At 40.3% G+C, this 27,160-nt stretch overlaps 2 protein-coding genes across 2 annotated transcripts; both read right to left on the bottom strand.

Annotated features, from left to right (window-relative positions):
* Positions 1 to 5,551: 5,551 nt before the first annotated feature.
* Positions 5,552 to 9,804, bottom strand: GDF2 (growth differentiation factor 2). The gene is made up of 2 exons (XM_010309397.2): positions 9,281 to 9,804; positions 5,552 to 7,585 (listed from the first exon to the last, which is right to left on the bottom strand). The coding sequence occupies exons 1-2, from the start codon at positions 9,624 to 9,626 to the stop codon at positions 6,645 to 6,647; spliced, it is 1,287 nt and encodes a 428-aa protein (XP_010307699.1). The 5' UTR covers positions 9,627 to 9,804; the 3' UTR covers positions 5,552 to 6,644.
* A 3,989-nt stretch (positions 9,805 to 13,793) lies between these two features.
* On the bottom strand, positions 13,794 to 26,806 carry GDF10 (growth differentiation factor 10). Its single transcript, XM_075757526.1, has 3 exons — positions 26,433 to 26,806; positions 20,232 to 21,139; positions 13,794 to 15,311 (listed from the first exon to the last, which is right to left on the bottom strand). The coding sequence occupies exons 1-3, from the start codon at positions 26,722 to 26,724 to the stop codon at positions 15,120 to 15,122; spliced, it is 1,392 nt and encodes a 463-aa protein (XP_075613641.1). The 5' UTR covers positions 26,725 to 26,806; the 3' UTR covers positions 13,794 to 15,119.
* Positions 26,807 to 27,160: the final 354 nt, after the last annotated feature.

Here is a 27,160-nt window from a genome sequence, read left to right as displayed (position 1 = left end):
GTCAAACATGTTGTTTAATGCAAGTCTGTTCATTGAACTCTGAGTACCTAGATCCAAAATGTAACTCTACCATCAATTCTAATTTCTAATATAACCCAAGCCAAATCCCTACTTTGATTTTAGTTTTGAGCTGAACTCAATAGCTCAGGCCTAGCTCTAGGTTTTATAACTCATAAAACTTTACGATCCTTTAAAATCTGTCCACAAGTATTTAATTTTCTGACTTCCTGTGGGTATGAACTTCCCACATGCTCTGAGATGAGGTATTTTCTTTTATCTGTCCCAGACTAGTCTGCGTGCATGGTCTGCATCACTCAGATCACATGCTAAAAAGCTTCCACAAGAGTGAGATTAAATGTTTTGCTATATATTTTTTGCTTTATATATTTTGCCCCAATACTCCCTGGTTATTGGCGGCTGATCTCACCATTCCTTCACAAGGTCCATATAGACCATTTGGTCACTGATGAACTGCAGTAGCAGGAGGCTCATCCGAAGGTGGCAGCAAGAGCAGGTTTTTTCCACTGGCAGAAATGCCAACAGGATAAAGGTGAAATCTGGAAATAAATTGAATTATTTTTTGTTTTAGTAGAGCCTTCTAATACAGCCATATTTTAAATTATATGTATGAATTAGAGGTAATGTAAAAGTGATACTTGGGTCCTAAATACTGAGAGGTAAGGTTTATTAGCTCAAGCCCAAGACTATGCTAATGAAATATTTAATGCTTCCAGGACTTTGGTAAGTATTTCTAGACAAACCTTCACTACCTTTTATAGATGTACAAGTCTGGGTCAGTGCTACTTCATGGCTGTCTGTGACAGGCATGACTGGATTGCATAGGTATGGTGTAAGACTGTCTTTTCTGTTCTGTTCTTGTACTGTTTGGTACAAAGGAAACCTTGTCCCTGAGTAGGCTTTCTAGGCCCCTTAGTAATACAAATAATGAATAATATCACCCTTAGATTCCTTTATAATTCCCATTCCAAAAGAAGTAATGTTAGGTTTTTGTCCCTATGTTTTTCAGTTCTTACGCTGTACAAACCTGTATAGATTAAAATTAAAGCTGTTGGAAGTTTTCTTTCACATTTTATTAATATTGAAAGCTTTCCATTTTATGAAAATGGAAATAGCACTTCAAGTAAGTTCTTTAATGATTACATTTGTAATAAGAAAAACTTAAATCTAAAATGTGTTGGATTTTGATTTTCTTCTCTTAACATTCCTTTTCCCTTGCCTTGCCTTCCCTTCTCTCTTTTCACAGTGATCAAAAAAGAGAAAAGGGAAAGAAAAGAATGAGAAGACAATTTATATTTTTGTTCAAAGATTGTGGGAGGGTAGAAAATGTATATTCCTATTCTGAAAGCTCTCTATTTTCAGCCAGGACCAGGTGGAGAGTCATCACAGCTCACAGAGCACAGCTGTGATAAACTCACATTGACCAAGTCCGCTGGACAGATCAACTGCCATATTCTAGGTAAGCAGAAGATTCAGGAGGGCCTCAGGAAAACACATTGCAGCTTTCCAACTTGAACTAATTCAGGAACACAGTTTTGAATTTTGGCAAGTAATTTTTCAAAAAAAAGGGGAAATTGATATGTAGTCCTTGGAGAATTGGTATATTATGTGTTTGCATCATATTGTCTGTATCCTTTAGATCCTATATTTCTGATAGATTTACATATTTGTTCAGCATGGTGCACCAAACAGAGTTAGCTGATAATAAATAGTGAATATTAAAATACTGCATCAAGAGCCCTCCTATCCTGAGGTTGTTACCTGAAACAGTGAGAACTCCATTCATCCATGGTAGCCTCTGTTTACTGGCTAGGCACTGCAAATGGCTGCCATCAAACTGATCCGATTCCTACAGACTGTGCTGCTGAGGCCCTGACACCTCTGATGACTGGTCAAAACATGTCTTGGCACTGCTGTCCGCCATGCTGACGTAGGATGGAAGTGCCCAGCACATCCTGGTAGACCACCTGTTGGCATCTTAAGCTATCTAGTTTGCTGCAATGAAATAGATTTCTCCCTCATTGCTGGATGGGAAGTTTTGATTGCAGGCCCAGTGCCAAGGCCCAGACTTAAGGAACGTTGCACGCTCAGGTCTTTTGGTGTGCTGGGCCAGTGTCAAGGCATTTGTGAGGGCTGCCAGCAGATCTGCCAGGCTCCAGCCAAGCCATACACCTCAGTGAGGGGACTGACTCAGGGCGTCCCTTTTTCCAGGGCTACACTGAAGCCATTCTCCTGTGAGGATTTTTGCTGAGAAGCTTTAAGGGAGAGCACAAAAAAGAAACAGGAGCACCTCTGGGGCAGCTTAGAAGGACAACATGTTCCTGAGGCAGGCTGGAGGCAGCAGCCTGCGCAGACGTGGCAGTGGGGCAGCTTGGAGATGTGGAGACGGCAAAAAAGGCTGTGGGCAGCCGAGAGGGAGATGGCAAGAGGCACTTTTAAGCTGAGAGATTTTAAGGTACCATGTGAGGGAATGTAAGAAAATGTGTGAAGACTGCTGGGGAATAACGACCAGAGCTGGTGCAGGAGCATCACGCAGCCTGAAGATGGCGCCGAGGCAGCACCGAGGCCCCTCACAGCCCAGCGATGGCATCGAGGCAGCATGGAGGCAGAGTTTAGAAAAAGCACTGAAGGGTGAAGAGAGGCCAAAGATGGCTCTGAGGTGGTTTGTAGGCTTCGGTCAGCGCCGGGGAGGCAATGAGGAGATTTGCACATCAGGCACTTGCAGTTAGAGCCTCCCGCCCTGCAGACGGATGGGCAGAGCTCTTTGAGCCCCTCGCTCGCTAGAGACTGCAGACAGACCTGCCCCTTTTTTGTTTCTGCTAAGCACACAACAAATGGTACACTGGGGAGTTAACACGGGGAGAAGGGAGGTGGTTAGTAGTCAGATGCAGTGTCCTGTTAGCTATTCATAGCAGCCAGAAGGGATGTGGAACTTTGTTACCCTGTTTGAGGATGGTGTCTTGCCTCAGAGACCTTGTTCATTTACTACTCGTTGGCCTTGCCAGCTTGTTCTATGTTCATATTCAGCCTTTCCTTGCAGTAACAAACTTCGATTCAGTGCTGTCTGTGAGGACGTACAGCAAGGTACTGATACCTCCTGGAGCTCACAGGGTATGCCTATGTGGACCTACATGGCGCATGGCCGTGCACCTATGTGGTAATGGCCAGGCTCTGGGTAGGCTGGAGAGAAGAATTAGCTTTGGTCTCAGAGCAGCATTAATTCTGTTAGAGCATAATTGTGTCTGAAATGGTAAGCCTCCTTGAGAGGCAGCCTAAAACCTATTATTCTGAATATCAGGAACTGGCAATTCTTGCTTAACATTTCTATATTGTCAGGATCTTTCCAGTATAAAGGTGTCTGAGTAGATGCCAGATGAACACCTCCAGATTCCCATGAGGTCATTGCCTCTTCACCTGTGGAAAAGAATAGTGAAAATGGAGATCTTTTTGATTTTTAGTGATTGCTGATGGTGTGTTGTCAAGTGATAAGTTGCATCTGCTGTTCTGTATTGGGACATGGCACAGAGGACTGGGTGAGATCAGAGGGCGTTGTGCCTGCTGCGTACACAGGCAATGTGGGAAGCTATGTAAAAATAGCAACAGCTGTATCTCCTGACCAGCTTCCACCAGCTTACCCTGTTTATCTATTAAGACTGAAGTGCTATAGGGTAGCCTTAAAATTCACTGTGGAGTCAGCTGGTGATTCTGATGTTACAGGGCTGTTACACAGATAGCTAATGAGCCTGAGTAAGAGGGCATGCTCCAGCCACATGTTTGTATTAAACAAATTTTAATTTTAACTGTACATCTGCTGAACAGTGCACAAGCCCCAACCTGTTTCTTTGTAGCAGCAAGCTGCTGGTCAATGTTCAAAATCCAGTGATGAGAGGGAGTTTTCTCAGTGTCCAATGGAGCCCAGCTTGAAGCGGGGGGCAAGGTGCTTTTCCTGCTCTTTGCAACCTGTATACTCTCTAGCACATCTTGGCCACCTGGCAGATGTGTTGCATCCCAAAGCAGTTGAAAGATGGTAGAACTCGAGCAATTGCTTAAAATCAGGTGTTCAAAACTATGTAAATCATGCTGCTAAATTTACACTGTAAAACCAACACACTTCAGGCATGCTGTAGGTAGCATCTGTAGTCACTATTGGGTTCTTATTTCTTCTTGACCCTGATCATCACCCTATGGAAAGATTCATGTTTCGTTTTACTTCCTTACCAACCAAAATGTTAAGCCTACGGGAATGTGATCGTTAAAGCTGGCTGGAAGAGCAATTGATTTTTTTGGTTGAAATACAAAAGCGACTTGTAAGTACAGTTTTGGGACGGGATCTGTAGAGCTTCTCTGGAATTCTGAAAGCATAGCTAGGATTGGAGTTTTTTGTTGTTTTGTGATTTTTTTTCCCTCCAAGTAAGCTTGGGAAACAAAGATCAACATTTGACTTCAGAATGTGGGGAAAAAAGGAAAAGATTCTTGAGAATTTCTCTCTGTGAGCATGTGGGGAGCAAAGGGTCTTTCCTCTTTCCCACTTTTTCATTTAATTATGGACAAAACCCTGTATTCGGTGAAGTCAAAATATAACTAGGACTTTGTGTTTAGATAACTTAAGGGCACACAGCTACAATTACCTTGACACGGGTGAAAAACTTTTTTAATGTGATCACACCAAGTGCTTGTTTGGTGGTTTCTTTTACTTGATTAAGAGAAGTTGTGCAAAATGTCATGAGCTTAGGAGACATGAACAAAACAGGGAGAGAATACAGGGGGTTGTGCAAAGAGGAGGACATAACAATGACGGTAAGAGGACAGAAGCCAGTGGGGAGCAGTAAAATGACAGGACAGCCGTGGGAAGCTTAAGAGGTTAATGATATGCAGCTATGGATGAATGGAGTTTGCATGGACCCAGATCTCGGATCTGATCCAATTGCAGCCCAGTTCTAAAGGAAGTGGCTATAAATCAGTCAAAGGATTCTGATGAATCGTGCTTTGTGCTCATATTTGTGATGTAACTAGCAGTTCTTGATGGAATTACAACCGCCCTGCTCACACTCACCTGCTATTTGCTCTGTATTAGGTTAACAATAGTAAATAAACTCTGTATTAGATTTCAAGCTGACCTGTTCATGCCAAATGAATTCGTCTTGCCCACAGGCTACTCTAATTTAAAACATATGTATCCATTTAAATCCTGTTGCTTCCATACATTAAGCTACTGTTTAGATTTTTGCCTCATCAATATTCTTCACCATTTTGAACAGATGTGTAGTTTGCTGTGGGTTTGGATCAAAAGTGTTCTCTGATAGATTTGTGTGTGTGTGTGTGTGGAAGGTGGTGGAGGAGTAGAAATGAGGTGGACTATGGTGGCATTGTACAGCACTTACACCTATCAATCACCTGAAATCAACAGAAGACACTTTGTCTGTTCTTGTACAGGCAAAACCTTCATTAGAATCAAAGGAAGTTTACTTTAATTGCAGGAAAGATGGGATCCTTGTTTAGTGAAAATACAATTGAAGTCAGCGGAACTATTGTATGATACTATATTTCCCATACAGCAGTGTAAGTCTTGTAGAACACAGATAGAAGTTTTCAGTTTTTCCCACACTTCTAATGGGTGAAAGAATTTTGTATGTAAAATAAAGTTTCTCCTAGAAAGCACGTTTTAAAAAATCTGAGCCTAATGTCAGACTCCAAAGAACATATTTAGGCCTCTAAATAAGTAGCCTGGACTTTTCTCAAGTGCTGAGCTCTGCCAACCCCCACTGCTCGTAGGATACAGCTTCTAAGACTGAATGTTTTTTGGCTGCATGTACTTGCAAAGAAATACTAAGAATATGCAGTAGGTCAAAGTGGCTCCTTATCTTTGTGCAGAGATAAGGGCTGCTGTTCCTCCTAGGAAACAGTGTCTTAGAAGCGGAAGGCTGCACTTCTTATCATTCAAGTATGTGCCATAAAGGGGTAAAAATAGGGACATTGAGGATAAGAAAGCTGAAACCAAGGCACCTGCTACCCACAGAAGGAAACTTGGGAATGAAATAAGACTGAGAGTCTCTTCTGTTTTGAATACTGCAAATCTTCGCTTACAGAAGTAAATAATTTGCCTGCAAAAGCCTCTGAGATTACTGATATGAGAAAAGGCTTGCAGGATTTAGACTCCTGACTTTACCATGCAGACTAAATTCTGTCTACTGAGTTTTACAGAAGTTGAAAATGTCAGAGTTGGCTGAGAGAATTAGATTTCATTACCTATTAAACATTTACAGGACATCCTAAATCCTCATTGAAAAATCCTTTAGTTTGTGACCTAAATGGAACTGATTAAACAGAAAAGTTGAAATAAGGTATTCCAATTGTATCACTGTTGCCAAATAATGCATAGTTCATTCAATATCACAATATTTTAATCTGCTATTCACTTTGCCATGATATATAATACAGGCTATTTACAATGATTGCCATTTTTTAAATGCCAGTTTTCCTTTCGAACAAGCAGCAACAAAACCAACCAGCCCCATACCCTACTCCCAACATTGTTTGCAAGGATTTTCATTTGCATCACTAATGTGCAGATTTACAAAGAGCAGGAAAAGGGGGTATTCTTATTCTCAGAGATTCTGCCTTGTATACTACCTGCAGCCACATTCTGCCACTTTCATCCCTTCGTAGTTATATATCAAAGTGGGCACGCCAGCATCATCCTTATAAAGAATGGAGATTGAATCCAATTTAGTTGGAACACAACAGGCCTTGGAAGCTTTCTTTGGGTTTTGGAGATGCACCAGAGTTTGGACAATAGCATGTTTTGTTGGGGTAACATTATCTGTCAGAGGGAAGAAGCAACCTCCTTTACACTCAAAAGCCTCATAATCTTTTGGTGCAATGATCCAGGAATCCCAGCCAATCTCTTCAAAGTTCACATGGAGGGAAGTTCTCCGGCAGTGGTTGGCTCCGATGCTTCTCTTGCTTCTGGAGGAATGCTGGTGGGGCCCAGTGATGGCTTTTCCCTCTCCCTGTTCTTCCTCTTCAGACGAAGTGTTGTTCTTTCCTAATTTGTTTAGCACACTTTCTTGTTCATGAACAATCATCTCCCGGAGCTCCACTTTGGTCTCTTTTGTCCCATTGCTGTGGTCATTGGAGAACACTATTAATAGGGGCAGATTTTTAGTGTCAGGGGTAACACTGATATCCAGCTTCCCACAAGTGAAACCACCCAGAGCCTTACTCTCTATAACAACCTCTAGCTTGTTTTTAGTCTTCAGTTTGTCTGCCCTGACCCATCTTTTCACAGCTCTGGACACTTCAAACATCTCCCAACCACATTCCTGGATACTGTGGGAGACAAGGAAAGATTTGGTACTTTCTGGGTTTTCCCAGTGGTCACCATCTAGAACATCATAAATGACCATGTTGCCTTCCAGCCTAGAGAGAGACCCAGCTTCCCTGTGACAGGAGATATAAATTCTCAGTTCAGCTCTCGTGATTTCCTCATATCGTGGAATAGAGATGTTGAAGAGCAAGATGTGTTTCTGAAATGGATTTTCTTCTGGTGAAGCTAAAGAAACAACATCTGCAATAGGAAATTAAAACACGTGGTTACAGTGCTTCTGACTTGCTTTTAAAAGACTCAGGATGTATTTTAGGGGTAAAATAAGAACATGGCTACCCAGCAATAAAAAAAAAAAAAAAAAATAATACCATCTTCTGGCCAAGTTTCAAGGGAAGGGAGTGAAAACTGGAAATGGAGGTCCCTGGTGTTGATAGTATTTTCACCAAGATTGCATGGTCAAGTGAGTGGGTGGAGGGGAGTGTAAAGAGTCTGCCTAGAACAAGCTATGGATGATGCTGGTCAGTATTACGTACATAAATAAGGCATCTGAGGAGTGTTCAGATTTAGTGATTTCCTACAGAGATTTTTACACAAATAAGTCCTAAAACCCCCTATGAATTTCCTACTCTTATCATCATGCAGTGGGATGAACTGCTCTCCCAATACAGAGAAGTATACTACATATTTAAGTGTCTTGAAGAACTAGCTGTGCTGAGGCTTTTGTTGTTGTCTTCAAATAATTTTGGTTGGATTACTGGGAGCTTGGGGAAATAAAAAAGTTTTTGAAAATCCTGAATTGAAGCTTTAGTGTCTGTCTGAATTGGGACTTGGTGATGAAGTGCCTTTCATGCCCACATCCCAGTCTGTTCTTGGCTGGACTCACTGAGCATGTGTGGGTTTTGTTTGTTTGTTTGTTTGTTTGTTTGTTTGTTTTTCTGCAAAGGTATGTGCAGTACCAGCAACTCTGCCTTGGGAGGGGCAGATATTTGGCTGGAAGATAAGATTGATAGTGTTTAAGTCATCACCAACTGATCTCTATTTGATGGTCAATGTAAGATAATTCAATCATGATTGGGTTTTAGGGCAATTTTAATTCTTCTTCAGAGTGTTTACCCACTAAAGCAATCAGAGAGGAGAATGAGATATGGAAACTATGCTCTAGCTCATACTGTTAAGGTTTCTTTCCATTTCAGGACTAGGGGGACAAGTTTGGGAATTCGGAATTCTCTGTAGTGCTGTTACCTGTGTATGTCTGTTTTTCATATAAACAGAAGCTTCAAATCTCCTTGTCTCACTTTTATCACAAGGATTGCATTTACTTCTAACTTTTTACTGCCTATTTTGATGGAGCTTTTAAAAGTCTATATAATGTTACACAGACAGGGATCTTGATTTTTTTGGTTGAGACAAGCTTGACTACCCTTTTCCATATAAATCTTTCCATCTAAACCAGAATTTTGGGGGAGCATTACTGTTTCTTGCTTGGATCCAGAGACACATCTCTCAGTTGGCTGCTGTGGGTTTTAAGTATGAGAAGAGTTCACCTGAAGAAGAGCTCTCTGGCATGGATGTCGTAATTATAGATGATCAAACATTTGCATTCTAACATTAAAACTCAGTCTCAAATCTCTGGCTTTGAGAAACATGATTCATGTAAACCCTGTTATTCAGTGCATCATCTCAGTTGATGTATTTGAAAAGAGAATATTGTACAGTAAAAATATCAAAGAAGAAAACTAAAGGTTATTGTATTTTTTTAAAGATTGAAAGAAACTACAGAGCAAGACTACAATCCAAAATTTTAATCTGTTTTTTTCCTAAAGAATCTGTGGAAGTTAGGCACTCAGTTCCTTCTGAATTTCAAAAGAATCTGAGTACCTACTGTCCACGTACTTCTTTAAAAATTCCAGTTCGCATATTTAGGACTTCTCCTACCTTCAGTACTGAAGCTCCTTACAATATTGGATGCAGGGATGGAGGACTTATCTGCAGCATATCTATTGTATAAATCAATCATGAACTGTGGTGGCTCCTCTTTGGTCTTCACTTGTGAAGGGACTCTTGACAAATTCAAACTCCTTAGTAAATCTGTCTTCATATTCTCCAGGAAAGATTTAAAGTCAAAATGAGTCTCATCTTCCACTTCCCCAGGATCATGAAAGTGCGCGCCAGACTTTCCCATTGCTGATAACTTGTCCCAGTCTTCCAAAGGCTTGCCTCTTGTCAAACAGGCAATGATGTTGAAAACAGACAGTGCAGCTAATACTCCAAAATAATGCATTTCTTCTATATTTACTTTGTGATGGAGAGACAAGAGGACGAGGGTATTTTAGCTGATTAAAAATCTTGTTTCATTACAGACAGAGGAAACGAGATGGAATGCCCTTTGCAAATCACTTTCTTGTGTTCTTTTTGCAGTCTGCTTCAAACCCCAGCCTCTTGTCAGTTGTCAGGCAGATTGGTTGTACACTTGCCCTTATCAGAGTCATTGATGCCATGCTTCAGCTTCTGTTATCTAGCAAAGCTCTTAGTTAATGAAGATTCTATAAACATCTGAAAAACACATGTGGCTGGTGGGAAGGACACTGTATATTGTAAAGAATCCACATTTCACTTTAGGGTCATCATTGCTTAATTACACTCTTCTATCATTTCCTTGCCAACACAGACAGAAGCTTTCTTAGGGACGTAGAGGATTACACTGTTTTCATCAAGACTAAAAAATACAGATCTGAAACAAAGTTACACTATTAACTATTAGTAAATAACACCTCACAAATCTTTGTTACAGTCTCTTCGCATGCCACCAGAAAATCCTCTATCATTTGATGGAGACCTGTGATTCTGCAAGACATGATCTCATGACAATACAAACAACCTTAAAACTTCTTTCCGTTTATCAGGCAAGAGCTATTGTTTGTACACAGTGAAATATCTGGTTTGTGTCAAGTTTATTTCTTGTTGTTTGCAGGCTTGTCCGTTTTCAGTTTGATTCTTTTGGTGTATGGGAATTTAATCTTGTTTTTATGGTATCTTATGTAATATATTTCTTACATTCTTGATGGTCAATTCAGTCCAAGAGCAACCAGTCATTATTTCAGTGACCTCAAAATAAAGGCAGAACTAGGCCTTCTAGGGCCACATGGAAGGTAAACGTCTCTGTGAAGATACAGAAGATTATCTACGAAGATACTGTTATCCATGAGAAGAATGAGCCAAGGCAAAAATACAAGACTGATGATAGAATTTCTCATGATACAGAAGAAAAAAACTATTTTATTTATAGACCAAAATATCACTTGCTATTTATTTTAATTAACGCCTTATGGTTTAATCTAATGATACATAAGTGTTTTAACTGTATTATTAATATATCATTTTTTCTAAGCACAACTCAATCCATACTGTACATGCACCATAAAGTCTGAATAGTATTATGAGTTTTACATTTAAAAACATCTCATTGCAAAGATGTGGACAAGATTTTGTCCTTTCTGGCCATTCCCCTCCAGTTTTCCAGCAGTGCATACACAGTGTTTAAAGTGAGCCCACACTTCTCAAATACTCACTTATCTGTCTGTTCAAGTGACAACTGGGTTCCAAGATTCTGGTTAATTATGATCCTGTGGTGTAAAGTCCTGGTCTCCTGCATAGCAAGACTGTTACGTTTTACTCAAGGCCTTTGTGTTTCCTACCTGTGTGCAGAGCCCAATCACTTGTGTTTGGCTAAAAGGTAACTTTTTAAGAGTCTCCAGAACTTATCTGAAGATGTTAAAGAATCAAAGATTTCTTCAATTTTTGTAGCACTTACTTACTCTAAAAGACTGTCACACTTAAAAAATCATTTATTATTTCATTGTGCCTGGGTTCACCTTCTAGGCAGGGGTTCTTGTAACCTTCTGGCTGGCTTAAGGAGCCCCATAGCGCTGCCTTTTTCTTTCTGTCACAGTACTTGTACAGTGTAATCAAGTTACTTCTCAGTTTGCTTTCTGATAAAATAAACAGATTGTGCTTTTTAGTCACATGTTATAAGACATTTTCTCTAACTGTTTTTGTTTCTTTTTGTATCTCTTTCAGATTTTGAATGTCTTTTTGAAAAGGTGAACACTGGGGCTATACATAGTTTTCTAGTGGCAGTCTACCAGTGCCACATGCAGAAATAAAATCTCCTTTCCTTATGTGGTTCACTACTCCAGTGTGTATCTTTTCAAAGCTTTCATTAGCTGTCTTTAGAGAGCATCACCCTGGATGGTCAAACTATGCCATAAGTCCCTGATATCCACCAAAATTTTTTTAGGATTTATGGCTTTACAGGGTGCAGTCTTTTCCTCAGGAGGAGCAGCCTCCATTCCTTGTGCCTAGATACCATCTGTCTACTTTAAAATGAATTTTGATTACATAAAGTGCAGCTAGATCAAGTGATCTAAATAAATACCTTTCTCCTAAACACTGTCTTCTGCAAATATTGTGGGGGTTGTTATATACAGACTTCTAGTTCATATATAAAGATGTCAAATAGTGTCAGGCCAAGTGTCAGCTTTGCAGAAACTTTACAATGAACAGTTTCATTCAGTGGCAATTTCTTTTGAAAGCTACTCTTTGAGGTTTGGCAGTGAGGCAGATGTTAATTCATGTGATATACAAATATATTAATATTGTGCAGTGGTTTATTTTAATTATGCAGCCTTGTGCAAGTGAATGGAAATACTCCACAAAAACCTAGGTACATTGTATCTCTTGCCGTTACCTCTGGCAATGAAACTGTGGCCTCAAAGAATGAAATTGGATTCGTTTTAGGAAAAAAACGTCCTTAACACTTTGCTGGCTAGTATCAGCTGTTTTCCTGTTTTATCTGTCTTTAATCATCTCATATTAATAAATTCTCAGTTCTTTCAGGATTAGTGGAATTATCTTGACCAGCTATTTTAAGTGTTTGTCAATAGTAACTTTCTCTAGAAATTTAATCATTGAGTGGAATGGTTTATAGATGTTCGTAGAAATCAGATCTGTTGGACCCAAGAGAGTAAGGGTATCAGTGTCTTCCAACAGCAGCTAACTGGATTTGTGCCATTTCAAATACAAAGTTTCCTTTTCTAGAGGAAGATTAGACATCCAAATAACAAAGACCCAGAAAGTAGTAGCCACTTCTAAACAAATAGAGGTTTAAGACCTTGTTCACATTAGAGAATTCATTGGTACAGCTAAACTCCAAAAGAAATAAACTTTACTAGTAAGAGAATTGTATTGCTTGTGTAGGAAGGGTCTCAAGGCATAGCCTTGAGAGCTATGCCACTTACAGCTACAATTTTGTTTTGCCATGCTAAATAACATAGATATGCCAACAAACCTTTAAATGCAGACTAAATCTTTCAGGGTTTTATAGGTATCCTAATGAGTATAGGAGTAGCATTTTCCCTTATGTCCTATAGACCTTATAACAGATCACAGGATGGTATCTCTTTCCTAATTGCTTTCATTAGCACATCTTGGAAAGAAAGTTTGTACCCAAGGACTAATTCAAGATATAGAAAAGATTCCTTAAGGAAAACAAAATGCAATAGATGAGAACATACACACACTAAGCTAATATATCATTCTGTTCAGAGCTGGTGCTAAATGAGAGCAAGACTAGACCTACAGAAAAGGGTATATTTTCTTAGAGAACAAATTACAATGACTTAAGATACTTTGAAAAGTTTTATGCATAGGGCTGTTCTGTAGGAATAAATGATGATTTTCTGAGAACTTTTAAATTTTTATTTATGCATTAGCATTACTTTATCAATTGTAGTTGAGTTTCTAATGATTTATAAAAACGTAAGCCCCTGCTTTTTTAAGGGAGATCTTTACCTATGTAGGTTAGCAGGAAGTACCACATTTACACACCTCTGTTGTCTGGGAATCTGCGCCACATGAGCATGGAATATTGGTGGCAGAAGTTACCTAGCACCTTAACAGGATAGGAGCCTTCATCAGAAGGTAGCGTGTGTAGTATCCTTCCCATAAACATACAACTCTTAATAGGATAAGATAGTGCAGAAGGTTAGACTGTATCTTGAGGAGGAAGCACTCTGTATCTTGCATTCTGTGCTACCTCACAGACTTTAAAGGTTTGTTCCACTCCTGGTCTGCCTATGCTATTGTACAGCAGGTGAGTGAAAACGGAGTATGTGGCAAGTGCCTCCTGGCATGCAGGAACACTGAGAAAGAGGATTGACTGGCACAATGATGGAACATCAGCTTAGAGGGGTGCTGCAGTTACAAGGGCTACCATGAATGTATCAACAGAGGATTGTACAGGAGTTAGAGAGACACAGAGACTTTATTTCTGTAAAGAAATTTTGATATTGATTGTTGGAAAAGAAAGTTAATAAAAGTTCTGGAAAGAGTTCAGAAAAGAGCTGTGAGAAATTGTTTTGAGGCTTAAAATAAAAAAGCTAAGTACCTCTTTAAATCTTAGCCAAAATGTAATTTGACCCTACTCTATATACTAAAAATACACAGTGAAAGCATTTGGGATAATAGATAAAAGGGATCTAATAAAATAGGTTACAGTAAGACCCAGTGAATTGAAGCTAAAGCTCAACAAATTCAGACTAGGATTAAGCCACTGCATTTGAACAAAGAGCACTAACTTTTGGAACAACTACTTGTAGTCCAGTAGAGATATTCTATCACATGAAATCTTTAAAGCCAAATTTATGCATGTTTTTCAAAGATATTCCCAAGCTCAAGACAGAAGTTCCGTAATGCAGGGTGCAGAAACTCCTGGGCAAGGTTCTTGGATCTGCGCTATGCAGGAGGTCGGTCTAGATGATCATTGTATTCCCTTCTGTCTTTAATCTATTGAGGTGCATTATGACAAGCTTAACATTTATTTACACGTTTCCATCTAATTATCAGAATGTAACAGAATGCATTTATAGAAAGACAATTCAATTATTTTTAGATACTACTGTACCTTTAATTTATTAGCTTTTGTTAAAAGCATGTAACAATCTAGAGGATATAAAGTATAATTTACAAAAATATAAATCTTGGTTATTTTATTTTTAGTATTTCAACATATTACTATATAGGATGTGTTAGACAATATGTTTAACAACCTGAAATTATCCAGCAAACCAAAAGTGTGGGATATTACATATGTCTTTTGTAGAACAAATTATATATTAGGGAAAGGTAACCAGAAATGTCTATATTAACATACTGTTTACATGAAAGCTTATGCTGTGCACTATACTTGCATCCTGAAGAAAATATACTTTTGAAGCCCTTTATTACAGCATTTTTCAGTATAAATATGCAGATTAAAAGTATGAGTGTTTTAGGCAAAAAGTTTTGATTTGTGTACAAAAGTGATATTCTAAAATAAGCCTGCCTTTGCAAGTTCACTTCCCATCTTCTTGGTTAACTGAAGAGATAAAATAGTCAGAAAAATAGCATATAAAACCATATTTTAGTCCTTTGATTATGGAAAATTGTATACTTAAATTTCTCACTAAACACCAGGTGTCTTGACTAGGTGGGTTAGGAAGATATTTGTAAAAGTATTGAATTCCTGGAAGATGAATATGAAAGACAAATGATGACAGCAGGACATATCCTTCCAGGTGAGCATGTGTATCATTATAGTCTCTCCACATGCTTTCTGTAGAGGAATTGTAGGCTTGCATTCATTCATCAACACTAGTGGATTCATTTCCCATTCACAACTTTCCCAGTGTAGTCAGGCAGGATGCATAGGTCTTGTTAATGATGTGTTTGCGTGAACTTATCGGCAGGCGCAAGTTTCAACCGACATATTGGGATACACCTTTAAAACAACATTTTTGTTCTCATCTAAGAACAGGACACTGAGTGAGCTCATTTTGTCAGGAACGCAGCAGGGTTCTGGGATTCCAGGAATGATTCCCACTGCTTTTACGATGCTCTGGATTGTAGCATGATTTGATGGCCGAACAATCTGGAACAGAGAAGGAAATAGTTATCGCTTCATTTATGAGCAGCACTTTCCCAGACAGACTTGGAAAATGACAACAATTATGGTTTTTTTCTTTCTTGAAAAAGTGAATATATGTGATTGAGTCACAGGGCCATACAGCACACTCACACTCACACACAGTCCCTCACACTTCCAGCTTTCCTGTGCAGGGTGTATCCAACAGATATTTTGTGTTCCTTATGCGGCCTTCATAAATACCAGAGGAGGGCACTGGTGGCACAGCCAACAGTCAGTAGCCTGGAGAAAGAATGTCCTTGACTGCACCTACTAGGTACTGGAGGCAGGCATGCAGGAGAAGAGGACTGATGTGGGGCACACTTCTCAGCCAAAAGATGTTATCTTTTGTTTTCTTAACCTCTTGTCTGACTTGGAAAATTGGCTACTGTAATTATTTCCAAAATAGCTATCTCTATGTTCCAGTAGTATTTCTCCTCATGTATGCTAACCTGGAATTAGTTCTGTTTTCCTGGAGTACTTACTCTTTCAAAAGAGCAGAGTGCTCCAGAAGTAATGTCCACAAGGGGGAGTTAACTCTAAATAGTCAAACAACCTGACAGAGCCTTTCTCATCATAACCCCATGACAAAGTATTTCATACCTGTAGTCTGTCTGCTTCCCTCTGCCTTCCTCACCAGGCTTTTCCCCACCCCCCCTGAGCTAGCCTCAAAGCAGCAGAAGAAAACAAAAGGCTAGGAGGGCAGGAGAATTATGAAATGTGGTTTCACAGCAGCTTTACATCTATATAGTGTTCAGGGTGCTGAGCCACAATCTTTTTTCTACTACTGGTTTTTGGATGCAGTAAACAACACAAGGAAAAATATTTGAGAATAGGAGGCAGCCTTTAGGAACGACAGCACTGAGAATAAGAAAAGGAAAAAGTTAAGATATGTAAATAGTATACTGTTTAGGAGTTAGGTGTAACTTTTTTTTTTTTTTTAGCCTTTATTCACAAACTATATTTGACCGTTGCAGTCTGAGCAACTGAATAGTACTGAACAGTTTTCACCACTTCTATTGCTTGAGGCACATACAGTCAAGCACAGGTTTACCGGTGACAGAGTGACAGCCTTTCTTTGGCATTGCCTCAGCATAGCATGGAATGCGTGTGCTCCAGTTGTCGTGCTTGAATACTGTCCCAGCAAATGAGTACCGTAACAGTAGTAAAACTGTGTTAGTCATATCAGGCTTTTTGATACAGTTTCACAAGTTTTCTGCATGGATCTGATATAGGTGGCACATGAAATCTTTCACCACTATTGGTACATAGCTGTATGTCAGGTGGAAAATGACATCTGTGGGACAAAAAATAGGGACTTTGCACACCTCCACATGGAAGCAGATTAATGTCTCCTATGTCTTCTCTATTTTTCAAATAATTGAGTACATGTAAAACATGATTTTACATTTCAACATGAAAAGTTATGTAGTGCATGGGTATAACAAAGGAGCTATTTTTTAGGATAATTCAGTTCTGATATATTTACTGTAGGTGTAACATATTAGCAAATCAGATCCAAACCTTAACTGCTATTAAGGCTTTCAGATGTTCCTTAACTAAAGTGATCTCATTTGAGCCATTACAAGGAGAAACTGTGAAATCCATCCTTGATGCTTTGGGGCTTCAAGGCAGCATCTCTACAGCCAAGTCCCAACAAGTGACCAATCCTGGAAAGTGCCTTTCTGTAATTAGCATATGCTGGCATAATTAGCAACAGCTTGCTTTCTCATACCACCCTTCATCTTTAGATTTCAAAGCTGTCCACAAACAAGCAGCAGTGAATTAGTCTCACGGCTGCTATGTGAAGTAGAAATAGCTTCTACCCACATTGGACATGTCAGCAAATCTGGACAGCAAAAGAGAGACAGAAGTAGCTTTCGTGTGTTTAAGCAACTGCAGAGTTTAGAAATTCAAAGAACTAGAGTTTCTGAAATCAAGTTCTGACTTTAACCTTTATGAAAAACCTCCTCCAGTGTTCCTAGCACCTTTATTATTTCATATTGTTATTTGAAACAGTCACAGATCCTAATGTGCTACTGAAATAGAATTTGTTGACCCCGTGCAGTGGATAGCCATCATTGCCTTCAGTGCTCTCACTGGCTTTGTACCAATATGCTAAAGTGGAGAGCTTGAAATGAGTTCAATGCCCGGTAGTGATGGCACTGAGGAAGTGCTAATGTTTTAAATGCTGGCTACTAAGTTATACAGCAGGCCAGGCTCTTCTCTTACTTAACCTCTAAGACAATCCTAGCTTAGAAACATTTTAGGCCTCAGAAAATAGAAGGATGGTGATGTAGCTGCAAAGCAATTGAACAGCAGGTTTGAAATATTTTAGACCCTTCCCTTCTGTGTGGCTCATGATAAAAAGTCTGTTTTATCATGAATTTGCGCTTCACACCCCCCCCCCCCCCAAATTAATAAGCAATACTTCTTAGGTTTGGGAAAGTTTTGTTTTCAGATTTGAATTCAACTCTCAAAATGAAACTCATGAACTGATACACTTCCAAGGATGAAATCAAAAGAATTCTAATTATTGTAGACCAGGGGATGGGTATGTTCCCACCTACTTCTACCACACATAGGACTAGCATTTATTTGGCAAACGTAGCAATGCAGCCAGCCATTATTAACCATATAAGCTAGTCTTCCCCCTCAGTACAGGGAATAAGAACTTCAGCTGTAAGGTTGGTGAACTTGCTATGACAAGATTTGTGCCAGAGCTCTTGTGTATCCAGACCAAGAATTGCAGTTATTAAAGTAGATGTGCAGAGCGATGTACCAATATTTTAAAAAAAATAATCATAGAAGTAAAATTCTATCTCCACAGTTCTAAAAGAGTACCTTGAAAATAAGTTGTCCTGTTGTAAATCACAGGATGACTGTACAGACCAAGTCTTCATGAATAGCCTTAATCTGGCCTTTGACTCAGGAGTGCCAAGATTATATGCATGCTTTCCTGACTTAGGGTATATATGCAAGAACAAAAGCTATTTCTCCCTCCATACTATTTAGCAATTCTTATGCTCTGACCTGAAGCTTCATTCGTCCTAGTTATCTGTTAATTTGGTAACAGTCATTTAAAAAAGTTACAGCTATGAATTTGCTTCTTCCCCCCCCCCCCCTTAAAAATACAAAGCTAACAAAAAGTAGACCTCTTCCAAATCAAACCTAATAAAAGAGTGTGTTGAAGCAAAAATCCTCAAATCTATGTATCTGTGATTTATTTTTAAATTTCTCTGGGTTTTGTTTGTTTGTTTTGGTTTTTTGGCACCAAGCTGCTAGTGCAGCCACATTAATTTATCTAACAAGCATCAAAATGAGAACAAAAGTAAGTGGTTTTGATTTACAAGGGAATCTTTATTATATAGCAAGTAATATTTCTAGATAAGACATTAAATAAGTCAGCAATGTAAGCTTGTTTAACTATTCCATCTAGAAATGGATCCAGTCTCTTTTAGTTCTGTCAGCTTTTGTGTCCGGCTGTTTTGCTTGCTTTGGTGTGTATGAATGGTGTATTAGGCTGTGGGTCTATGTTTCCAGGCTGTGTTTTGTTTTGGATAAGTAAAACGGTGTTTGTGTTGCATGATCTCTTTATACTACAACAAAAAAGGGAAGTTGTATGTGAGTCTGTGCAAGCTTTAATTTTTACCAGACCATGTATTGATTTATGTATACATGGTTCAGCATTGGCCAGCTACACAAGAACACGCGGTCAGATTTGTACACCCTACTTTGATGTCTGGATTTTGACTGTTCCTGGACTTAAACTAGCCTGCATATCTACTCTTCCTGAAATCATACTACTTACTTCAACACCAACATACATCAATCTCCCTGTATGTAACGTAGGGCAGATTCCTGTCTTGAAGCTTTGAAATTCTCTGCTGTAAAACACTATCCATTGCTGTAAAACATTATCCATTTTTTATGTGCCAAGTGACCACATGCAAAAATAACAGTAAAATAAATAATCAGCCCATTTGTAGGTAGAATCATTAGAAATAATTACAGTTTCTAAACATGCAGGTTGTGCAGTGCTTCAAATCCTCCCTTTGCCCATTACTTGAAAGTCCTATAAAATGCCAGTCATTCCCATGCTACATAGGATTGCCAAAATTTCTACTTCTTGCCATAAAGCAAGTGAGTGGGAGTGGGCCAAATTGAAACTCCATCGGAACAGGAGTTCATGTTTGCCTCTCTATTAGCAAATTTCACACTGCTTCTATGGGAGGAATTGAGTATGCTAGCTTTAGAGTGTTACAGACAGCTATTTGGCATTTCTGGCCATATAAAGTAAATCAACTTTTTTGTTTCAGCAGGATTATCTTAATTTTAAGAATTTAGTAAATTAAAAAAGCATGAGAGAATTTTGAGATGCAAATATCGGCTTAATAAGCATTCTTATTTTCAAAGTAACAAGCAGTTTCTTAAAGTTAAAAATACCTCAGTGTCACTACTCTGCGTTTTTCTCCTAAGGTATTACCAGTGGAATTCAGAAATACTCTCATACAGTACCTTGTTTCATTATTAGCATATAATACTTAATACTTCTGCTACCACAACAGAGTAGTTTGATGATTTAGTGTGTAACCATATTTTAGTAAGCTGCATAAATGTTTATGGTATGGTTTCAAGATATAAGATGAGAAATTGTAAGATAAACCAGAGATATTTTTCTTTAGATTACATTTAAAGATAACTTGGAATCTTTTGCCCCTCTTATAAGTTGATGGAAATGCTATTGCTAAAATTATTTAGCCTGCACAAGGCAACAGAACACAGTGAAAAAGGTAAAAATCTAACAGAAAATCTAACTAAGTAGTTGGATAGGCAGAACAGTAGACCTACTGTTGGCAAGCTAACAACAATGAAAAGGCATACTACCTTGGGCATTGGAAATTCACATGCCCCTGCACAGTAGTAGGCATCAAATGATTTGGGAGATATGATCCATTCATTCCAGCCAATATCAGCAAAGTCAACTTTCATGTATCTTCTTGAACAAATCCTTGGCTCATTCCATTGTTTCCTCCTTGCTTTCTTCATTGTTTTCTCATCGAAATTTAGCACCTGAGACTTTGTAAGTGTTTCTGTATTTTCCTGCCCTTTTCTCCTTCGATCTTTGCGTGAGGCTTTTGGTTTCAAGGACTTGTAGGCATTCTCCCATATGTCGTGTTTGTTGTATTTGTTGTTGTTATAATCTACTTCTGGCAACTCATTGTTTTGAATAGAGCTAGAGAGGTATGTATCCCTCCTCACTCGGGTATCAGTAGAAGCATTAGGGGATAGATTTGGGTCTCTATCATTGGAAGGGAATGGATCATAACGCTGTAGAGTGACTGCCACACTGTTAGGTTCAGAGATTGCAAGATCATTGGCGTAAACTAGTATATAAGGTAAATGACTGGCAACCTGTTCAGGGAAGCCCTGGTGTTTCTCCCCAGAATCAAGCTCAGCGCAGAGAATGAGCTCTCCAGCCCGTTTTGATTCTTTTATGATATGTGAAATGTCCTTTGCATGCCAAGCCCCTCGCCTTTGAAGAGATACGGTGATGTTCCCTTTCACTAGCCCATAGGCAGAATTCTGATGAATGCTTTGGAAAATGAGGTTGAGCTGCAGGTTCGGGGGCAGGTGAAGGAGGCGGCAGGATGAGTTCTTGGACCGCTTACAAAACACTTCTCGGTGCCGAGGGCGTTTTTCAGCATAGAAGTGAAAAGTGGCAGCAAGGATCATCTCTGAATCCTGCATGGATGTCAGATTGAAGCAGTACAAGGGTTTCTGGGCCAAGAATTCTGCAAGAGAGCAAGGATAACATGAATAAATTTCTGAGACCAAAAATGGTAGTCAAACCCTTATTCCTATATAAGTAGATTAACAAATTTTGCTTTTCATTTATCCATTTCAAATCAGTTAGTGTAGTGAGCTTGTCACTTCAGCTTAAAACTATGGTGAATAAGAGGAGGAAAAAACACCAACAATATTTCATAGCAATATTACAATAACATTGGGAGCGTCCAACACCCAGGCACCTTTTGTATACATGAGGGATAAATCTCTTCCCAGAGATTTTCAGTTTCAAACTGCATTTTATTCCAGGCAGGCAAGAAAAGCAATCCTTGCTTCTATTTCATTTATAACAAAGTCAAGCTTAGAGAAAGCTATAAAATTTGCCTATGGCAGAGCTCAGAATGGTACCTTACTCAGTGTGCTAACTGAAAACCAGGTTTACAATTAATAGTAAAGATGGTCTAATCTAAAGCTCACTGCAAAGATTCCTGAAAGATCTCTGGTTGCTAACTCTGTGGGCAACAGTGTATGAAGTTCATCATCTATTGATAGCACACAAGAGGCATTTCACAAGAGGGCTGGAAGTAAGCAGTGCAACACATTTTTGGGGCCATTCCTCTTATGAACAATCCTCATTTCCAGTATACATCACGTAGGAGTTTTGTTTAAAGCACTGTGAAACCTAGCTGGTTTCTAAGACTTGTGTTTTGATCTGCTTGAAGTTCGTGGCAACTACTGTTGAATAGGAGCTGACTCTTAAAATGCAAACTCTGTTTGATATAGCTTCTTTTTAGCTAGTTGAACAATTTGTGCTCAGGTTACATCTCTACCCTCCTCTTAAGGAAGATGAGCAATTTACATTAATAATTGTTTATAACATGTTTATTTAAATAGTAGAAACTCTTCTTAGTGTGTTAAGAAGAAATCCCAGAATCAAAAGACCATGCCTTCACAGTCTATCATTGTGAAAATTTTGTGTTGTTTTGTTGTTTTTTTTTTTTACTAGCTCAAGAGTATACAGGAAAGTGGTGGCAGAACCAAGAAGTGATTCCCGTTCTCCCAAGCTCAGACTGGTACTTAGAATGCATCAAAGGACTACAGTGGGTAAGTTTGCATCTTCAGTTAACCCAGGCGGACAAACCCTCTGGCAGCCCTTCTTGACATACCTGGAAATTCTCTGGCAGCAGGAAGAAAAAAACCCAAACAAAACCAAATAAACCTCAACAAATCCAACAGCCAGCCTTCCCAGAAACACTTAGGTTTCTTTTTCAGTGCACTGTGGATGATGAGCCACAGAAATTTTGGCAACAACAGAACGGCAGTACTGTTAACTGCCACCTGTCAATGTTATTCCATTTAAGCAGTTTCATTTGGAAGATTGTATTGGGTCTGGCTGAGATGGAGTTAATTATCTCCACAGCAGCCCTCATAATGCTGTGTATTGGTAGCAGCAAGGTGTTGACAACACACCAGGGTTTTGGCTACTTCTGAGCAGTGCTGGCACAGCACCAAGGCTGTCTCTCCAACATTCCCTCCTCACCAGTAGGCTGGGGGTGGGCAAGATCTTTGGAGAGGACACAGCCAGAACAGCTGACCCGAACTGACCAAAGGAATATTCCATACCGTATGATGGCTGCTCAGCAATAAAAGCTAAGAGAAAGGAGGAGGAAGAGAGGGCGTTTGTTATTTATGATGTCTTCTGGAGCAACCGCTATGCATACTGAAGCTCTGCTTCATTTTTCCTTTGCTTCCATGCATGACTTTTGCTTTATTAAACTGCCTTTATCTTGACCCATGATGTTTTTTTCCCCCATCTTATTTTTCCCCTCCCATCCTGCTGAGGAAGGGAGTGATAGAGTGGCTTGGTGGACACCTGGCATCCAGCCAAGGTCAACCCAACACAATGGAAATTAATAGTGCTACATTTCACTAAATTGGTGCTTGCTGTCTTCCAGTTCATGCTGGATAGAACCACCATTTTGACTAAACCACAGCAGGTTAGGATGTTCATTAGTTCCAGGCCCACACAGTCTGAAAGTACAAATGTTCAAGTATGCAGTTTCTATCTACACCATCTGTATTTTTTTCATGATGCAATGAAGTGGAACAGCGTGTATTGATGCCCACATAAAGGTTTCATAGGTGGCAGAGAGGCTAACAGAAACAGTATTCTGTGATGACAGCCTATTTGTTTCTGTCACTTTAGGACAGGATTCCTATCTGTAAACACTAGTCTTATGCACAGGTGCTCATACTGTGAAAAATCTTAAGAGTTTAGATTCTATCCAAGTCTTTGAAGCATAGAATTTCACAAGGCCATGAGCCTACTTGTCTGACCAAGGAAGAGAATAATCATAGTATTTCCTTTAGAAGATCAGTTATTAATGTTTGTTCATTTCAGAAGGCTTTATAAAAAAAAAAAAAAAAAAAAAAAAAAGAGAAGTCTATCCACTGCCTCTCCCTACCAGAGCTGTGTACAATTGAAATTTTAAAAATTTTTTTAAAGAAATGGAATGCCTCTAGCACCATCAGTCCTAGAGATATAACTATGAAGCATATGCATCGCTGGGATAAAGGCATTTTAAACACCAGAGTCCCAGGGTTTCAGATGGGAAGGTAACTTATAATGATAGTTCAGAGAAAGGGAATTTTAATTAATCTAAATTAATTCTGCATTCTAGAGTGAAACAAACCCTTCAAAAGACAAAATTCTTTTTAGAACAGAATGAGAATCTGTGAATCTGCAGCTGGAAGTACAGGCTTTTTAGGAATTGAGGAGTTTTGAGTTTTGGATGGAGCATAGTCATACTTGTCAGATTGCATCAGGTTGCTCAGGCTTTTACCAACTTGTCAAGCAAGCGTTGTTACATTTTCCAGGTCTACTCTGAGTTGAGCTATACTAGCTGTATACATTAAAACTGGTAATATTTTACTGATTGTATCTACCTGTAGTCTTAACTAAATGCCTGCTGGTTTTTATTATTCACCAAGGCCTTTGCTTCATTTAGCATAGAGGATGGGTAATGTTCGGGGAATGAACTTGAGCTGCAAGAATCAATTTATGGGGGTGTTTCATGGCTTAGGCAGCAGATTGCTGCCATGAAGACTAATTCCCCCTAATCTCAGCAACCTAGGTAAAGTTAGGCAATAACTTAATACTTCACTTTTGGTCACAAACTACTTAGGACTTAACTGTGTAACCAACTTCAGTCAGTTGGTGCTGTTTTCTAAAGCTACAGAGTTCCCTGAAAACTGGAAAGCATCTAAAGAAAAAAAACAAACTTGAGACAACTATAACAACACTGATGCTCAAGCATCCCCTAACAAACAGCTTTAAGCTGCAGTATAGGAACAGACGGTTACACATTTTCTGAAAGGTACATGCTTTTTTTTTTAAAAAAAAAGTAAGTCCATTGCTCGGAATAATGAAAAGGAAATTGTAAGTGTATTCTGTTTTGCTTATCTCAACGGGATCAGAATTATCATCCACATTTTATAAAGACAGGACATTCCACATGTCTTGTTTGAAGAACATGCCAATTTATTCTTTCAGAAGAAACCACTAGAATTTCTTGGAGTAGATAAAGGAAAACATACTGCTAGGTAAGGTTCTTCTCCCCTCCCTTATCTTGTGTCATTCTACGGTTCATTTCAGACTGTTCATCACTAGGTTGAGGAATTACAAAGGAATACAATTTATTTTCATGACAAAGGAACATCGCAGAGGAGCTTCTGCTTTCATGCCATGTTACTGGCGAGAGATGGGATCCAGTAGAGAAGGTACATAGATGGGACACAGGAGACAGGGGTTTCGGATATGGGTGTGCTTTATCTCCATTGCATAGAAACACAAGTAATTTCCAAGCATCTCTGCCTTGGTTTCATGATCTGACAGATGAGCAAAACAATATTGATTTGTAATTGTTCAGTACAGTCTATCTGTACACAAGTTGTTCAGCAGATTAATCGGGGGGGGGGGGAAAAAAAAGAAGAAAAAGAATACAGTGCAATTCTTGCATTCTTCCCAAACCACTCTTGTGGTCCAGGGCCTTACTTGAGTAGCAGCCAGTATCAGCTGCTCAGTTCACAGAAAAGTAAGAGTGACAGCAGGAGGTCATGGAATAACCATCCACAGTCAAAGTTCCTTCCTAACCCCTATTAGTTAGCAGCTGCTAGCTAATGATCTAGAGCAAGACGATTTATTTCTCTCCCAAATATCTGTGATTGCTTTACAGTCTAACTCCTAGATTTCTAGACATTTTCATTAGCCCCTTACCTTTCCATGAGACCTCCTCCTTGAATGTGATTACTTTTTAATGTTACATTTGGCATAGGATAGAAATTAAGCTGAGGTACACTATACAACATGAATGATTGTGCAATATTCTAGTTACCATTCCCTAAATGCTGCATTGTATTCTATAGATGAGACTTTAGGAGAAATTGATTGAAACTCGCAAAAGCAACTTGTCAATTGATCTATCAGATGTGCCTATAAAAATGAATATTTCTGGCAATGTAAAAGTAGTTATATTCTAGAAACTGATCTAATTCTTCTTTTAAGAGCTAAGATTTTAGTTGTGGCCTGTAAGAGTTAACCAAAGAAGGAAGACATTTTCCAGAAAAGACATTTTGGGTTTCCTTGGCAAAGGAAAAGAGTATTAGCTATGCAAACCTGCTCTTTCTTATTTTGAAGTAAGACTGGAATAATGAAGGTGCCGTTTTGAGACAGTATATATGCTCTTCCACCCTCATAATCAAGCCAAGTAAAGCTGGGGAGAGGGAGGTCAGACATCTATCTTCTCAGGTTTAGGCAGTGCAATGAATTTAAGATCCCGAGCAGTTTTAGGCGGTCCCGCAGGCGGCACTCTTCCTAACAGAACCTTGTAAGCATGCGAGAAGAGCCGGAGGAGAGGACCTGCGGCGGGAGCACTCGCTACTTGTTTTAAGCTCCAAGTATCTCTGAAAAGATCTTTCGACCCAGCGCGACGTGCACTGGGAACAGCACTTCTTTTGCTGATGGTTTGCATCCGCAGCAACGGAGGCTTTCTGAAGGGAGATACCTTGTCGCCGATCCTCTCAGGGGAGGGAAGGGAGCCAGGGAAGCCCGGAGAGGTGGGAAGCCGTTCGCAGAGCGGAGGGGAGACCGTGTCCGTGTAGTTAGCAAGGATCCCCCCAGTATTCACCCAGCGTGATATCCCCCCTCAGTCAATGACAACCTCGGCGCAAATCCGCCACTTTAAAGCGAAAGAGGAGCGAGGGCGCTCCGGCGGTGATCCCGCGCCCGGCCCGTCTTACCTGGCCTGGCTTTGAAGCTACGGACCGTGTTGCCGTCGCCGGGCCGGCTCCCTTCCCGGTTGTACTTCTCGTAGAGCTTAAGCATGTGGACAGCTACCATGTCCTGAGCGATGCTGGCAGGGGGCGGCGAAGAGCCCCCGCGGGGGTCACGGCCGGGGGAGGACGAGTCCCGGGCGGCCGGCGGCTGGACGGGGCAGGCGGGCTGGCTGCCGGCGCCCTCCCCCGCAGGCGAGCGGCAGCCCCCATGGCCCAGGGCCCACAGCAGGAGGCAGCAGGTCAGGCGGCCGGCCATCGGGGGGATGCTGCGGGGCGGCCGGGCGCGGAGCGGCGGCGGCTTGGTCGCTGCCTGCGTCTGGGTCTCCCGGTTGGCCCTGCCGCACCGGGGCGAGGGGGCGGCGGGGCCGGGAAGGGAGGAGGGAGGGTGGGGGCGGCCCCCCCCCCCCGCCGCTGCTGATGCCTCCTCCGCCGGGCCAATCCCCGGGCCCGAGGGTGAGGAGCTGCGGCCCGGGGGCGGCGGAGCGGGGCTGCGGCGGGAGCGGGGGCAGTGCCCGGGGTCCGTGTGCGGGGGGGGAAACGGGACGGGGGGGGAACACGACGACACACACGACACGCTGCATTCCTCCAACGTGGGGTTTCCCCGCTCTTTAAAGCGTAGCGGGGAAAGGCTCTAAATTAATTAGCGTACAGCCGCTGATTGGAGACACATGTCACCGCCGCCGCTGTGGCAG

This window comes from Balearica regulorum, chromosome 7, assembly GCF_011004875.1.
Source record: "Balearica regulorum gibbericeps isolate bBalReg1 chromosome 7, bBalReg1.pri, whole genome shotgun sequence".
Lineage (NCBI taxonomy): Eukaryota > Metazoa > Chordata > Aves > Gruiformes > Gruidae > Balearica > Balearica regulorum.
Note: the sequence above shows the minus strand (reverse complement) of the source record. Positions and strands in the feature narration are given on the sequence as shown.